The 17,366-nt window shown below is 41.6% G+C and overlaps 1 protein-coding gene across 1 annotated transcript; it reads right to left on the reverse strand.

The window, feature by feature from the left end:
* Positions 1 to 13,459: 13,459 nt before the first annotated feature.
* LOC138888427 (uncharacterized) lies at positions 13,460 to 14,565 on the reverse strand. The gene is made up of 3 exons (XM_070170290.1): positions 13,996 to 14,565; positions 13,608 to 13,621; positions 13,460 to 13,514 (listed from the first exon to the last, which is right to left on the reverse strand). The coding sequence occupies exons 1-3, from the start codon at positions 14,563 to 14,565 to the stop codon at positions 13,460 to 13,462; spliced, it is 639 nt and encodes a 212-aa protein (XP_070026391.1).
* Between the last annotated feature and the right edge of the window lie 2,801 nt (positions 14,566 to 17,366).

A 17,366-nucleotide genomic window follows, 5' to 3' on the forward strand; every position in this document is an offset into this window, starting at 1 on the left:
CCTTGCTGCAACCCCCGAGAATCCCTCTCAATAGGTTAACCCAAACAAGTCATATGAATACCACTCCGGCATGAAAAGGCACACCATCAATGAATGCCGATCCTTGAAAGACAAGATACAGTCTTTGATTGATAACAAGATCATTGTGGCAAAGGAACCCGCTCCAAACGTCCGCAATAACCCTCTGCCAGACCATAAGGGTGGAGGTATCCATATGATTGAAGTAGAAGATAATTGGGATCCCGAGGGATCAATCAGGTTGATCGCAGAAGGTGATGACCCAAAGAAACCAACAATTACTCTCAATCCAATCATAGTCCACATCCAACCGTCTGAGGACGCTGAGGTGAATATGTTTGTACCACTTGAGTTTGAAGCAACACCATCCGCAAAGACACCGACACCAATTGAGGTTGAATTCGTGTCTTCGGCAAATGCACCCACACCATTTGAGGTTGCGGTCTTGCCACCCAAGGCACATGTTCCGTTCGGAGTAAGGATAGCCGCGCCGATCGTAGTGGAAATGTCAATCATGACACCATTCTATACAAATGTCGTACCCTTGGACTATACAGTCGAGGCGAGAAGGAAGGTCAAGGTCAGGATTGAAGAAACTATCGTAGCACAGGGTATGACAAGAATTGGTAGAGTCTATACCCCTGAACATCTAGTTGAGTCAATCAAGAAGGCCTCCAATCGGCCACCCCTTATTGAGACAGGTTCGGACGACCTTTGGAGGAAAATACAATCCAAGGAATATTCGGTCATCGACCAGTTAAACAAGACGCCGACACAAATATCCATTCTCTCTTTACTGCAAAATTCTGAGACACACAAAAATGCTCTGTTAAAGGTGTTGAATGAAGCGTACGTACCAAGTAACATCACTAGCAGGAAAGTGGCTAATATGGTAGGACAAGTTCTGGAAAGCCATAAGATCATCTTTCTTAAGGACGAGCTACCACCTGAAGGGCTGGGGCACAACAAAGCACTGCACATCACCGTGCAATACGAAGATTATTTCATCACCAGAATCCTGATCGATGGAGGTTCCAGTCTTAACATTTGTCCGTTGGTAACACTCAAGAAGTTGGGTAAAGGGCTGCATGAGATAAAGGATGGAGCAATCAATGTGAAAGTCTTCGATGGTTATCAGAGGTCCACCATTGGTGAGATTATTCTATGCTTACAGATGGGACCAACCTGGTTTGAGGTTGATTTCCAGGTGATAGATGTACCAGCGTCTTACAACTTGCTGCTGGGACGGCCATGGATTCATGTTGCTGGGGCCGTAGCATCAACGCTGCATCAGGCAATAAAGTTTGAATGGAATCACTAGGAAGTGATCATTCACGGCGACGGTAGCAACCCTATATACAGTCACCAGACCATTCCAACGATCGAGGGAAGAAGGAAGCTGGGTGGAGAAACTTACCACCACATTGAGCGGGTCAATGCTATCGACAAAGACAAATGATGGGATAGCAAAATTGAGAGTATATTGAGTTGGAGTGGGTACGAACCTGACAAAGGGATCGGCAAGAACCTCCAAGGAATCTCTAAACCCATAAAACTCAAGAAACATGGCACTACCTTCGGTTTGGGATACCAATACACCTGGGAAGAGTTCAATAACTGGTCGCCACCATGGCGCAGTCCTTACTACCCACTAGATCAGCCAATACCGCATCTGGAGTAGACCTTCCGACATGCCAACATTATTTATGGGTCGTATGAAGAAGAAGCACTTGCAGCAGTGAAGAACCTGTTCCTAGAAGACAACGTGGACTGTTGCGTTATTCTCGAGGAGGAGGGGGAGGAAGGCCCTTCTATACAGGCTGTGAGCAGAGAGGCACATCTCAAGAATTGGACCATCAGGACAACCAAAGCCCGACGTGTCTCGGGGTAGCAAGGCTAAAACAAGCATTAATCATTCTTTGTACTAAATGATTTTCTTTTCGCATTTTCAATTCCCGCAATAAGATCTTTGATGTTCAAAACAGTTATTCAATTTATCAAAAGCATGTTTGATTTTTCTTATGATTTAATATTTATGCTATCTCTCCTTACTATATCCATACAACATTACTATTGTCACACCTCCTTCTTCCTACCCCCGAAAGGGTATAAGGGAGTTTTTTTTCAATTTAAGTGACAATAAAAATGAGATTATTTAAATTAAAATTAGAGTCGCCACTTGGGATAATTTATGGTGTCCCAAGTCACCGGTTTAACATCCCGAATCGAGGAAGTTTGACTCTATTTATGGTCTGCGTACACAAAAATCTGGGTAAGGAATTCTGTTAACCCGGGAGAAGGTGTTAGTCACTCCCGAATTCCATAGTTTTAGTACGGTCACTTTGATCATACTTGGCTTAATCAAATTGTCTAATTACTTATTTTAGAACCTATGTGCATTTGCCTCTTTTACCGCTTTTTAAATTAAAAAAATTATCTTGAAACGGGTCACGCGTACGTGTACTCATTTGCTTGGTGCGTCAAAAATCATGTCATGCGAACGTATCCATAATTAATAACGCTTTATTATTATTAAGAAAGTTTGGCCGAAGTTGCGCGAACGCATACTCCGGTTTTGTTTTTAAAATCGTAATCACGTCACGCGAACGTGTACGCAATCACGATGGTATATTAAACAGGTCTAAAGCAACTACGAGCATTATGAATATTAAAGGCCCAAGTATGCTCCTAGCTATCAAATTCATGAGAGTAAGCATAAGAGAGAAACAGAATTATCTAAGTCCAATTTCCTCGCATTTTGAAAGCTAACTCCCACAAATCCGGCATTGTGAAGCCTTAAACTATGAAGCCTTAAACAATTGCCTCTTAATAAAGTGATGAAACATGGAATCAACAACTCAATTTTAACATCAAAACCCATCCAAAACAATTTTCTTCTAAACAACATGCAAATAGAATCATTAATAGAGCTCTCTCGAACAGTCAAGAAAAGATCAAGAAATGCACCAGTAGGAGTTCCTTCCAACAATCTTTAAGTGTATCAACTATATTTATAAGACATTGTGGTTCAACAACATATCGAAAGGAATTGAAGTTTACTTGCAGCAAAGAACTTGTTGAAAACCTTGACTACACTATTTCTGGCTAGCGTCCATTGACATAAATTTAAGTATATAAACACAACTTGAAGTGAGTTTATTAGCAGCTTATGTAGATGTCTAAAATAGTCTTGACTATTCCAACTTCAGACGATAGAAAACTAGAAAGAATGAGCCAATCACCACATTAAAAATCACTTTGCTTATTTGAAGTGGAAACCCAAAATCCCTTAACAATAATTCAACAACCAAGCAGCAAACATAAAAAACCCAAATTTAAATTTAGTACAAAATCAAACTTTCAACAACAATAACACCACTTTGAATTAAAATCATATATACATACAGAAGCACACACAGTAAAGAGGAAACCCCATATGCACATAACACCAAAATTTAACCTTAATAAAGAAAGAGATGAAGATTGAGCTCAAATCTGAAATCCAATGAAAAAATCGAAACAACTTCGCGCAAGGAACTGCGACCAAGACTCAACAGTAGACCTCAAATCGGCTAGCAAATGAGGACCTCGAGCAAAAAAACAAAGTGCTTTGCCGAAATCTCAGCGAAACTCGACCAAACCTATTCGAACTCGGCTACAACGGACACCTCGACTTGATTCTTTGACTTTGGACTAGAATGCTCGATGGTTATGGAGTGTTTTCAAGAGGCATTTGTTGCTCTATTCCTCTCATTCGTTCTCCTTTTGAGTTGTGTGTGTTTCTGATGAAGAAGAAGAAGAAGAATGGATGGTCGTTTAGTTTTGGTTCAGGAGCAGCAGAACGATGGGGAAAAGTATATGTCTTCTGCAATGGAGAAGATGAAAAATCTGACAGGGGGTCATCGTTTGGTTCCAGAAGAAAACATAACGGGGAGGGGGGGGAGGGGTCTGTCCTTTTTGAAAACGATGCCTTTTTTGTTTTGTGTATCTCTAGCCTGTATTTTCAGCTGCTAGTGTTGTATGTATACATCTAGGTCTTGTTTATTTTATAGGGTTTTTAGGTTAGGGATATTGGCCTAGGAATTATGGGCTTGAAAATTGGACCAAAGACTAAAAAAATGGACTACAAGATTAAAATGAGATAAACTAACCCAAAACTAACTCTTCCTTCTAAATATACAATTTATAATATAAGAATATAAAACTAATCTTAATTAATTGAACTCAACTATATTAAAACATGAAACTATTTTTTTGTTTTCAAGATTATATAAAAATAAAAATAAGGTGCTATTTTATATATTTTTTATTTAAATTTATGAAAGATACGTAAACTAAAATACTTTTGTAATTTTCATTTTTATGTGACGAAATAAAGTAAAAGCGTCAAAATTAGTTGAAATAGCGCTATTAGGCCTAAATTAAATATTTACAAGCTAAAATATAAAAAATATTGGGGAGGGTCAAAAATCACATGTCTACAGCTGCCCCTCTTTGACTGGACACGCGAAGAGTTTTCAGACAAAGAACGACTAGACAGTTTTTTTGACCGACCCTTATTTGGAGAGACTAAAACTAAGAGAGAGGGGAATGTGACCGAGCCTTGGTATCTGAGCTGCCTCTATATCCTTGGCTATAAAGGAATCAGGCCTCGTGTAGTTCAGAGGTGAGTGAGATGATAGGGTATGCCGAGGTGGAGAGCTGGTTGAGGTGCTGTTTCGCCGAGGTTCCGGTCCGCGGTCCTGTTATTACATCAAAAATCAAAAGATGAAAAAGACTAGCTAAGCCTGTCAACTATGAGTTACAAGATTCCTATCTGTAAGCCTTCTGAAGCTTGATCTTAAGCCTTGAATGGTTCTTCATGCAGACTTTGGATTTGAACCTTGATGCTTGCTAGTTGCAGGTGCTAGCTCGTTCTTCTTCAGATTTGCGGATCAAGACCGGACATGTAGTGCTTGTGACCTCAACCATGTCTTGAAAAGCTCATATCTTTCATCAACTTCTACATTTGGATTAACTTCTTGCCTTTCCCTTTTTTTTCTTTATTGTGACTAACTTCTGTTGATCAGCTCGGACTGTTGACTCGCATTCTTGCCGCGAGCTTCTTTTGTTGCTGACTTGAATTGTAATCTGAGATGCTTTCCCTTTTCTTCAGGTGGAAGCCTGATTACTAAACTCGAATTATAATCTGAAATGCTTTCCTTTTCTCCAGGTGGACGCTTGATTACCGACACTTAAATTGTTTCCCTTCCCTAAAACTGGTGTTGTTCTCCCTTGCTCTCCAGGTGATCGCCTGATTGCCAAAATTTTATCTGTATTTTGCTGCTTTCAGGTGGGCGCCTGATTGCCAAGACTTTGACTGTATTCCCGTGCTCTCCAGGTGGGTGCCTGATTGCTGAACTTGAACTGTATTCCCGTGCTCTCCAGGTGGGCGCCTGATTGCTGAACTTGAACTGTATTCCCGTGCTCTCCAGGTGGACACCTAATTGCTGAACTTGAACTGTATTCCCATGCTCTCCAGGTGGATGCTTGATTGCTGAACTTGAATTGTATTCTCGTGCTCTCCAGGTGGGCTCCTAATTTCTAAACTTGAACTGTATTCCCATCCTCTCCAGGTGGGCGCCTGATTGCTAAACTTGAACTGTATTCCCGTGCTCCCCAAGTTGGCTCCTGATTTCAACAAAATAGACAAAACAAAGAAAATTTTCTGCCCCAGTTTGGTAGCTGGGCACATTTGTGAGTGTTAAACTGAATCATGTTACCAAATATTACTAAAAATTTGAAAGTTATATCCCATTATCCAGGAGGGTCCTGAAAACTCCTTATAAAATGACAGTTTTTAAAGTTGAATTATGTTTTCTAAAGGTATGGCTTCCGCTAAATATTGTTATCTAAGAAGGTCTTACAACTACATCCCATTATCCAGGAGGGTCATGTAAATCAAAAAGTCAAGTTTTATCTTAAGAGTGACAATTCTTTACAACTAAATTATACTATCCTACAACAGAACTCTTACGGCTGAATTATACTTCCCTACAACAGATCCTACGCTAAATCTTGTTGTCTAATGAAAACCTTAAATCTAGGTCCCATTATTCAGGAGGGTCCTGAAAACTCCTAGTTGAATCCTATCTCAAACATGTGAACTTTGAAGCCAACTTATATTCCTTTGTGGTATATTTATGCTAGATTTTGATACTCATTGATTGTTTTGAATTTTAAACTAGGTCGCATTTTCCAGGAGGGTCCTGAGAACTTCAAATTAAATCCCATTATCCATGCGGGTCTTGAGAGTTTAAGGTCAAACATGTCTGGTGCTTGCCTTTCCTTATGGAGGGTTTCTCCGAAACAACGGAACTTTCTGCCCCTGTTTCAATCAAAGAAAAATCTTGTCAGTTTAAAATGTGGTGGTTAGTTGATAATATTCTTGTTGAAGGTCTCTCCGCTGTCGTGCTTTGTTTTGACTGGCTTCCCCAAACTGGCCCTGAACCGCTTGACTTTCTGACTGACTTTCAACCCACATGACCTCGGATGACCCAAGGGTTTTATACCCGAACCGTTGTTTTACACCTCTGACCCTTTACCTGAACCTCTGCATCTCCCATGAAATTACTAAATTGTTCCGCTGATGGAACGTTCGCTGGCACTTTATATCTCACTTTACATCATACTATCTTTGGTATGTTCTGGCCACACTGTGCTTTGCAATTTTTGAGGTTGGTAGTGAGCTTTGAAATCCTTTATTATTTGCTTGACCAAGACTGACGTTGAAACATCTTAGAGAAATGAAACCCAAAAGAACTGAAATGCAATGACCCTGAGAGTTAAGGATAAAGAAAATCCAAAACTAGATGACTTGCTAACAAGGAAAAAGGAAAGAGACTTATCTGAGTGGAACAGCTGGTACCAATGATCATGACATGCATTTCGGATTAAACGGCCCAGTCTGTCCAATCAATCAACTTTCAGTTGCCATATTTTGTTTCTTCGGAATTTCCTTAACTTGATTTCTTCACCAAAACCTTGACCTTGTTCAGCCTGCGGTGCCCTGAAGGGTTTTTACCAACAAACCTCTCTCATTTGTTCATTTCTCAGCTCACTTTCGCCTTACGGTGCCCATGAGGGTTTTCACCAATAAGACTTTCTCATTTTTTATTTCTCCCATCTCCCGTCGCCTTACGGTGCCCGTGAGGGTTTTCACCAATAAGACTCTCTCATTTTCAACATTTTTCTGCTTGGACCAGAGTGTTGCCCCTGATATGAATTACCTCTCATTGCTTGACTTGGCATTTCACGAAGACTGATCGGAAGGTCTTTCTTTGGACCGTAATGTGGGCTTTTGGATAGGATTAGAAAGAAAGAGTATCAAAGGCTCAAAAAAATTCAAATGGGTTCAAAATTACCTCTTTTGGAATCAGATTTCTTGCAACAACCACAATTTCTACCCCAGTTTCTTTGCTTGGGGACTTTTGGGATTTTATTTTGATGGGACCGAACCGTGAGGCTGCCTACGTATCCTTAAAAGGAATCAGGTCAAACGTAGTTCATGACATAGAAGTTGCTTTGTTGTTGTGACTTTTTCTCTTTTTTTCTCTTCTTTTCCTTTTCTTCTTCTTTTTCTTTTTGTCGCTTTTTCTTCTTTTCTCTTTTTCTTTTCACTTTTTTCATTCTTTTCTTTCTCTTTTTGCTTTCTTTTTCTCTTCTTGTTGTTTTGTTATCTTCTTTTCTTCTTTTTTTTCTTTATCTTTTTTCTTTTCTTCTTTTTCTTTCTCTTTTCATTCTTTTCCTTTCTCTCTTTTCCTTTATTTATCTTTCACACTTGCATTTCTGATCTTTGCTACTGATTCCAAAAGTGGGGTATGAAAGGAAATAAACAAGTCTTAAAGGGATAACAAAGGATAAAGTGTTTAGATAGCAGAACAAAATGCCTTCGTCATTCCAATCTTCAAAACATGCCTAGTACAAAAAACACAATTTAACCAAAGGAAATTATACATAATATCTCTTGACTGCATCTGAATTGATAGCCATTTCTATGCACTTGCCTTCTATATCTGTTAAATACAGAGCACCATTGGACAACACTCTTGTTACGATGAATGATCCCTGCCAATTTGGGGCGAACTTGACTTTTGCCTCAGCCTGATGTGGAAGGATACGTTTCAACACTTGCTGACCCACTTCAAACTTTCGTGGACGAACCTTCTTGTTATATGCTCTTGCCATCCTCTGTTGATACAACTGACCATGACACACCGCTGCAAATTTTTTCTCATCGATCAAACTCAATTGTTCCAGGCGGGCTTTGACCCATTCATCATCGTCAATTCCGGCCTCAGCGACAATCCAAAGGGATGAGATTTCAACTTCCGCGGGTATTACTGCTTCAGTGCCATACACCAGCAAATAAGGCATCGCCTCTACTGAAGTACGAACAGTAGTGCGATAACCTAGCAATGCAAAAGGCAAATTTTCATGCCACTGTCTTGAACCCTCCACCATATTCCGAAGTATCTTCTTTATATTCTTGTTGGCTGCCTCGACTGCTCTATTCGATTTGGGGCGATATGGGGTGGAATTGCGATACATGATCTTAAACTGACATATCTCTTTCATTAAATGACTATTGAGATTAGCACCATTATCTGTGATGATTACCTTCGGGATCCCGAACCGGCAAATGATATTTGAGTGCACAAAATCGACCACTGCTTTTTTGGTCTCGAACTTGAAAGTTTTAGCTTCAACCCACTTGGTGAAATAATCCATGGCCACCAGAATGAACCTGTGCCCATTGGATGCTACTGGTTCAATTGGCCCAATAACATCTATGCCCCACGCAACAAAAGGCCATGGTGCAGATATTGTGTGCAATTCAGGTGGTGGAGAATGAATCAAATCTCCGTGCACTTGGCACTGATGACACTTGCGCACGAAACGGATACAATCTCGCTCCATAGTGAGCCAATAATAACCATGGAGGATCTTCTTTGCCAACACGTACCCACTCATATGCGGTCCACAAAGTCCAAAATGTACTTCGGTCATGACAGTCGTGGCCTTTCTAGCATCTATGCATCTCAACAGTCCAAGATCCAGAGTCCTTTTGTACAAAATCCCTCCACTGAAGAAAAACACGCTTGCTAACCGCTGAATTGTTCTCTTTTGATCACCTATGGCTTGTACTGGATATACCCCCTTCCTGATATATTCCTTGATATCATGAAACCAAGGCTCACCATCAAGTTCTTCTTCCACTACATTACAATAAGCATGCTGATCATGGACCTGAATATGCAAAGGGTCCACATAAGCCTTGTCTGGATGATGTAATATTGACGCTAAGGTAGCCAAAGCATCAACAACCTCATTATGGATCTATGGAATATGCCTGAACTCTACTGATCGAAACCATTGATAAAGATCATGCAAACATTGTCGGTACGGTATGAGTTTTAAATCTCGTGTTTCCCATTCCCCTTGGATCTGGTTTACCAGAAGGTCCGAGTCTCCCAAGACCAAGACTTCCTGGACACCCATGTCTGCGGCCAACCTCAAACCCAAAATGCCTACTTCGTACTCGGCCATGTTGTTAGTGCAATAGAAACGAAGCTGAGCCGTAATAGGATAGTGATGCCCTGTTTTGGAAATAAGTACAGCCCCTATCCCAACGCCTTTCATGTTAGCAGCTCCATCAAAGAAAAGTTTCCAACCTTGCTCTCCAACTGGTTCCAACTCATCAACATGCATTACCTCTTCATCAGGGAAGTAAGTCTTCAAAGGCTCATATTCCTCATCCACTGGGTTCTCAGCCAAATGGTCAGCCAATGCCTGGGCTTTCATCGCAGTCCGGGTCACATAGACGATGTCAAATTTTGTAAGCAAAATCTGCCACTTTGCGAGCCTCGCTGTGGGCATAGGATTCTGAAAGATATACTTTAATGGATCCAAACAATAAATAAGATAAGTAGTGTAAGATGACAAATAATGCTTCAGCTTCTGTGCCACCCAAGTTAGGGCACAACATGTCCTCTCAAGGTGAGTGTAATTAACCTCAGAAGATGTGAACTTCTTGCTGAGATAATCGATGGCCTGCTCCTTCCTACCGGTGATGTCGTGTTGACCCAACACACAACCAAACGAATTGTCCAAAACCGTCAAATACAGAATCAAAGGTCTCCCCTAGTTCTAGTGGCACCAACACAGGTGGGTTTGACAAGTACCCCTTTATCTTATCAAATGCTTCCTGACACTCATCTGTCCACTTGACCACAATATCCTTCTTCAACTGTCTGAAGATAGGCTCACAAGTTGTTGTAAGCTGAGCAATAAACCTGCTGATATAATTCAACCTCCCTAATAGACTCATCACCTCAGTCTTATTCCTTGGGGGTTGTAATTCTTGGATAGCTTTGATCTTTGACGGGTCCAATTCAATACCTCTATGGCTGACTATGAATCCCAACAATTTTCCAGATGGCACACCAAATGCGCATTTTGCAGGATTGAGCTTAAGATTGTACCTGCGAAGCCTTTGGAAGAATTTTCTCAAATCTCTGACATGATCAGACTTCTTTCTAGACTTTATGATTACATCATCCACATAAACCTCGATCTCCTTATGTGTCATGTCGTGGAATATGGTTGTCATTGCCCTCATGTAAGTTGCCCCAGCATTTTTCAAATCGAAAGGCATGACCCTGTAGCAGTATGTTCCCCATGACGTGATGAATGATGTCTTCTCTGCATCTTCCTCATCTATTAGGATCTGATGATAGCCCGCATAGAAATCCACAAAAGACCCAATCTCATGTTTGGCGCAATTGTCAATCAGAATGTGGATATTAGGCAGTGGAAAGTTGTCCTTGGGACTCGCCTTGTTGAGATCACGGTAATCAACACACACCCGGTCTTGCCGTCCTTTTTTGGCACAGGTACTACATTGGCTAACCAAGTGGGATACCGAGTGACCCGAATGACTTTTGCATCGAACTGCTTGGGGACCTTTTCTTTGATCTTCACGCTCATATCAGTTTTAAATTTCCTTAGCTTCTACTTGACAGGAGGGAATGCCGGGTCTGTGGGAAATTTGTGAACCACTAAGTCAATGCTTAAACCCGGCATGTCGTCATATGACCTTGCAAAAATATCTTTGTACTTAAACAACGCTTTAATTATCTCCTCCCTGAGTTGAGGTTCAAGATGGACACTTATCTTAGTTTCTCTAATATTATCTGAGTCCCCTAAATTGATTGCTTCTGTATCACTCAGGTTAGGCTTGGGTTTTTCTTCAAAATGGCTTCATTCTTTACTAATCTCTTCAAAGGCCTCATCCTCATCATATTCTGATTCATCATCACACTTTATTTCTTGAATTACTATTTTAGAACTAGATTGACTTTTAAGACTAGGCCGGAGATTACTCATGCATGTCATGCCATTGAAACTATCATAAAAAGAACTGTACACGGAAGAAAAGAAAAACAAAAATAGAACTATCAGGAAGGAAGAAAAAGGGAAATTGCATTTCATTGAAATTAAAGATAACAAGGTTTATACATCCAAACGGACGGAACATAGAATCTAAATTACAACCCTGGAATAATCCAGATAAATTGAAAGAAAATCAAAGCAAACTACCAAAACTCCCTCAGAGTAGTAAGAGGAGTAGCTTCCCAATTGTTAATCTTTGCACTAGGCCCAATAAACTGCACATCCGCTTTACTCGAACCCTCTCCACTTTCCAACATGTTCACATCGGCGAATAACCATTCGAAACTTTCAATCAACTCTTTATTAGGACCAACCACAGAACTGGGAACTGTTGTTACTTGGCGTTTCTTGGTGCCAGGCCTGACAAATGATCTGGAGAGTCGTGGGATGGGCTTCGGGAGGACCCATGCCCTCTGTTTCAACTTTCTGGCTCTTTTCACGTCTGCAACTGTGGGCTTGAACCCCAAACCAAATGTATCCAAGTTTTTGGGGAGAGACACCAGCTGTAGGATACCTTGCAGAGATGCACCCAAACCCTTGCCCGGTACAAAATCATTTTTCAACATTTCAACGGCTACCATGACTGATACAGCAGCTACCCTCGGAGTTGGGATGCACTTCCCTTCTAGAATTTTCTCTACTGACATCGTGTCAAAAACCTGGTAGACCCAAGGACCCGTATCGTCTTCAAACTCAATGAATGGAACAATGGCATCACCGGGAGCACACAAATTATCCTCACCGTGCACAATGATTTCCTGTCTGTCCCATTCAAACTTTACCATCTAATGCAGTGTAGACAGGACTGCTTTGGCAGCATGAATCCAGAGTCGACCCAATAGTAGATTGTAAGAAACAGCCACATCTAACACCTGGAATTCCATGGTAAATTCAACTGGTCCGATTGTCAGCTCGAGCACTATGTCACCGACTGAATCTTTCCCTTCACCGCCGAATCCCCGAACGCAGATACTGTTCTTGTGAATTCTTTCATCTTCCACTTTCAACTTGTTCAGAGTGGAGAGAGGGCAAATGTTCGTACTAGAACCATTGTCGACTAATACCCGGGTAATCACAGAATCTTCGCATTTCACCGTAAGATAGAGGGCTCTATTGTGCTTAGTACCCTCTACGGGCAACTCATCATCAGAAAAAGTGACTTTGTTTACCTTAAATATCTTGTTAGCTATCTTTTCCAAGTGGTTTACTAAGATTTTGTCAGGAACGTGGGCCTCATTTAGGATCTTCATCAAAACCCGATAGTGCTCGTCTGAATGGATCAATATTGGCAATAGCGAAATCTGAGCCAGTGTCTTCCTCAACTGCTCCACAATGAAATAGTCCTGCACTTTCATCTTTCTCAAAATTTCCTCTACTTCTTCCTCGGTCACAACTTTCTTCACCAACACTGGGTTATATTTGGAGATCTTAGCTTTTCTCAACTCTTCGGGGGCAAAGCATCTCCCCGATCGTCAAACCATGGGTCTCACAAACTTCTTCTTTAACCTCTTTCCCCTTGTAAGTCACTGTCACTCGTTCATAATTCCACGGGACCGCCTTGCTGTTGGCTATCGATAATTGAGTTACCGGCTTGATAATGACAGGATTTGTTAGGGCACCCTCCACAATTACCACAGGCTTGTTCGCCACTCCTGGCACAACCACTTTCGCTCTTTCATATTTCCCTACAACGTCACTTGAGGACCCCTTCTTGACCACCACAGATGGTTCACTATTTGCCCCGTTCAACTTGATCACAAACTTCTCATTTGTTGACTTTTCAAATGGCCTGGCTTCAGTGGACCGAATCATCATGACAGTTTGCGAAGGCTTCTTAGGCTCCCCTCCCTTATGCACTATCTCAATCATATTTGTCTCATGATGGGTCGACAATGGGTTTTGGTTGATATTAGGTGCCTCCGGTGCTTGGAACTCAATCCGATTAGTATCAATGAGCTCTTGAATAGCTGTTTTCAATTGCCATCATTTCTCTGTATCGTGCCCTAGAGCACCAGAACAATATTCGTAACTTACAGAGTGATCAAGATTCCTTGGGGGAGGATTTGGCAGTTTTGGCTCAATCAGACTCAGCATACCCAATTATCGCAACCTGTGGAACAAACTGGTATAGGATTCTCCCAATAGAGTGAAGGTTTTCTTCTTCTGCAACCTCTTGTTCTTGAATGCTTGGTTGGGCCAGAAACATGCTCCAAGAGGGTTTCGGTAGGCTCTTGGGGGTGGATAGGCATTTTGTGCAGTTGGGTAGGTATTTTGTGGGACTGGCGCACGCCATTGTGCGTGGGCCGGAGGTTGGCTGTATGTTTGGGCATGGTGGATAGAAAAATGGGGGTCTGGTGATGGGTAGTAGTGTTGTGGTGGGCTATATGGGGTATGATGGTAGGTTTGGTGGTGGGGTCGAGGCTGGTTATAGTAATGTGATGGGCCCCTAGGTCCGATCCAAGCTCCTAAATCAATCGTTGCTACATCCTCTTTCTTCTTCTTTCCAATTACTCCCCCAGTTCCGCTTTGAATGGCCTGAGTGATTGCCTTAATAGACGAATAACTCATGATTTTGTTTGTCTTGAGCCCTTCTTCTACCATACCGCCCATCTTTACCACTTCATTGAAGGACTTACCTATAGCTGATACTAGATGGCCGTAATATGTAGGTTCTAAAGCCTGCAGAAAATAATCCACCATTTCACTTTCTTTCATTGGAGGGTCAACCCTGGCTGCCTGTTCTCTCCACCTAAAACCATACTCCCTAAAACTCTCATTGTGCTTTTTCTCAAGTTTCGTCAAAGACGGACGATCCAGAATAATCTCGAGATTGTACTGGAAGTGGCAAGCAAATGCCTGGGCTAGATCATCCCATATGTACCATCTTCCGTGATCCTGCTGAGTGTACCACTCCAGCACCGAACCACTCAGACTCTGACTGAAATATGCCATTAATAACTCACCTTTCCCTCCAGCTCCCCTTATTTTGCTACAAAACCCTTTCAAGTGCGCTACTGGATCACCGTGCCCATCGTACAAATCAAACTTGGGCATCTTAAACCCTGCCGGCAATTGCACATCTGGAAATAGGCATAGGTCTTTGTAAGCCACACTTACTTGACCTCCCAACCCTCGCATGTCTCTGAATGATTGTTCTAAGCATTTAGGAACATCTTATCCTGTTTGGGTTTTTTGGATGGCTTCTCAGCTTCCACAGGAAGATCAAAACGAGGAGTGTAGGAATAGGGTTTCAGAGCTTTGAAAGTGGGCTCTAGGGGGTAGTACTGGTTGTCATGAGCTTGGAACAAAGTCTCGCTGGAGGATCTGTGGAGTGTAACGGGATGGGGCACCACGAAGACAGGAGTGGCTGGTGGAGGAGGGTATGGAACTAGTTTGGGTGGTGGATCTGGTGGTGTTTGGGAAGTTGTGCTCTGGTAGTGTTATTAGATGGGAAATCTTGGGGACGAATCGATAGTAGGAGGTTCGTGAGACTGAGCCAATGGTGGATGAAGGCATGGTTGGCGGGGTAAGCTGGCGGTGGTTGCCCTTCTGCCCATGCCTAGTACATTTCGGCCATCTGTTGTTTCAGCTTATAAATCTCTTCTTTCAACAAATTAACATCCAACTCTTCCACCTCTCTCGACGGATCGATGACACTCTCATCAAGTTCTTGGTTGACCATGATCAATTTATTTTTGGAATGGGTGTTGTATGGGTGAGTTGCCAGAATGCCAATCAAACTAACCACCTGCCTGAACTTAATTTCATCAATAACAAACTTGTTAGTGATTAGGGCTTTAACAGATAGGCAACCGCACATTTGAGGAGTGAATGCACCTAAACAGTTAACCGTTTCTATTATGCATTTGATCGGTTGCTTGCATCATTTCGGCTTTTCCTTATTTCCGTTTGCAACTTCTTCTTCTTCCTTTTCACTCATGTCTTTCTATGCTTGATTTATCCTCTCTCTTGTTTTGCCATTGTTTCCTCCCCATGGTTTCTTATTTTCTTTCTCTTTTTTCTTTTCTTATTTTTCCTCTTTTTTTATCACTCTTTTCTTTCTTTTGGTTATGGTCGAATCCTATGGAGATTGACTACGTATCATGATTCCGCATGAATCAGACCGAGCGTAGTTCTGGGGGATAAATGTAAAATTAATAAAACTTTTTTTGGAATTTTCAAATTTTCATAAAAAGCAAATGCTTTGATTACAACAACTCAAAAACTAAGAAGCTAACAGACTTTGATGAAAAGACGAAAATACAAACTCAACAACAAACTAACATACTCCAACAGAAAGAACATACAAACTCGAAAACAAACTGACAGCCTCTAACTGAAAGAATATACAGACTCAAGTAAAAATCACAAATACATCAGTGCCTCAACTGCTCTTGGGGCCCGCGGGACATCATTCGATCTCGCCATGGGCCTGTGTGCTAAATTCTCTTGGAGGTGGTAGAGATCTTCCATTATCTGGCGGACAAAGGTCATCATAGTGGCAAAGAGCATGGATCTAGTCATATCCTCACAACTACTACACTTCATCACGATGTAGTCAGCGATCCTTTTAACTCTCTCTCTTATGACACCCTTTTCTTGTAATAAACGCCCAATCTGCTGGGCCCTGGCTTCCAAAGTTTGTTCGGCTACATGATGCTGTTCTTGAAGTTGTTGCAAATCTCTTTCTAACTGTTCCATTGTTGCATAGCAGTGTTCTCTTTCTGCCTTAAAGTCTTTTGCTTGCTTGATCATTTTGTTCTCAAAGATGGTGACCCTTTTCTTCAACCCCACAACCTCATTGTCATATTTCTCTTTTAACTGTTTAACCAAGCGCTCTCGTTCCTCCGTATTTTTAGCCAACTTTGTTCGAGCCCTTGCTAATTCGCCCTCTGCCTTGTTCAAATCGAAACCATACTCACTCACCTTCTGCCTAAGGTTCTTTATAAGCTTTTCATCGTTTGCACTTCTAGCGGGATTTTCAACTGCTATCTTCATTTCCCGAATCTGGGCTCGAAGGGCCTCATTTTCTTTGACTAACCTTTTATTTTCACCCTCGGCCTCTTGCACCTGTATATCATTGTTGAAGGTGACATTTCTCAGCTCTTCTCACAAAGCATGAATGTTGGCTTGGTATTTCTTTTCCTTTCTAATCTTTCCTGCATTTTGTCATCAAAGGCTTGAACATGAGGCCTTTTAGTGGGCCTCTTGGGTTCGGGCTTGGGCTTCGGCTCATTGTTCACATAAAAAGTTCTTTCAAACCAATCAGCATAATTGGGATCAACTTCGCCCTTAGACGGGTCTAGTACTTGGGTGTCATTTTTTAGATACCGATAGCCATTCCAGTCCCTTTGAACTAAAGCCTCGGGTAGCGTTGCTTCTGGGTGTAATTTGATGACTTGGGTGCTTAGATATGCCTCTTCGGGTATCATCTGATATCTTCTCAATTGTCTCAAAACTCTTTGTAGTGCATATTGTTGTATACTTCTCACTCCCATCATCATCAAGTAGCCCTTTGAAGCGGTCATGTATATGACTTCTGTTACTGGAAGCCATCCTATGGTCCATTCAATTTGATTTGCTCTCAATTTTCTCAAATAGGAGACCCAAGCTTCAAACCCTTCTGATAGTTTGTAGTTTTACACCCTTTCATCATACTTTTTGATGAAATTGTTCCCATCCGAAGCATATTTCATGAACTTAGGATGACGGCAAAGGTGTTCGACCATCCACATTTGAAGAACCTGACAACCTTCGAAAAATTGAGCCCCAGATTTGCACAAGGTTAATGCTTGGTAAATGTCCGCCAGCACTAATGGGACAAGTGTGTGATCCTTTTTGTCGATGAGGACTTG

The sequence above is a fragment of the Nicotiana sylvestris genome, chromosome 3 (assembly GCF_000393655.2).
Source record: "Nicotiana sylvestris chromosome 3, ASM39365v2, whole genome shotgun sequence".
In the NCBI taxonomy this organism is placed as follows: domain Eukaryota; kingdom Viridiplantae; phylum Streptophyta; class Magnoliopsida; order Solanales; family Solanaceae; genus Nicotiana; species Nicotiana sylvestris.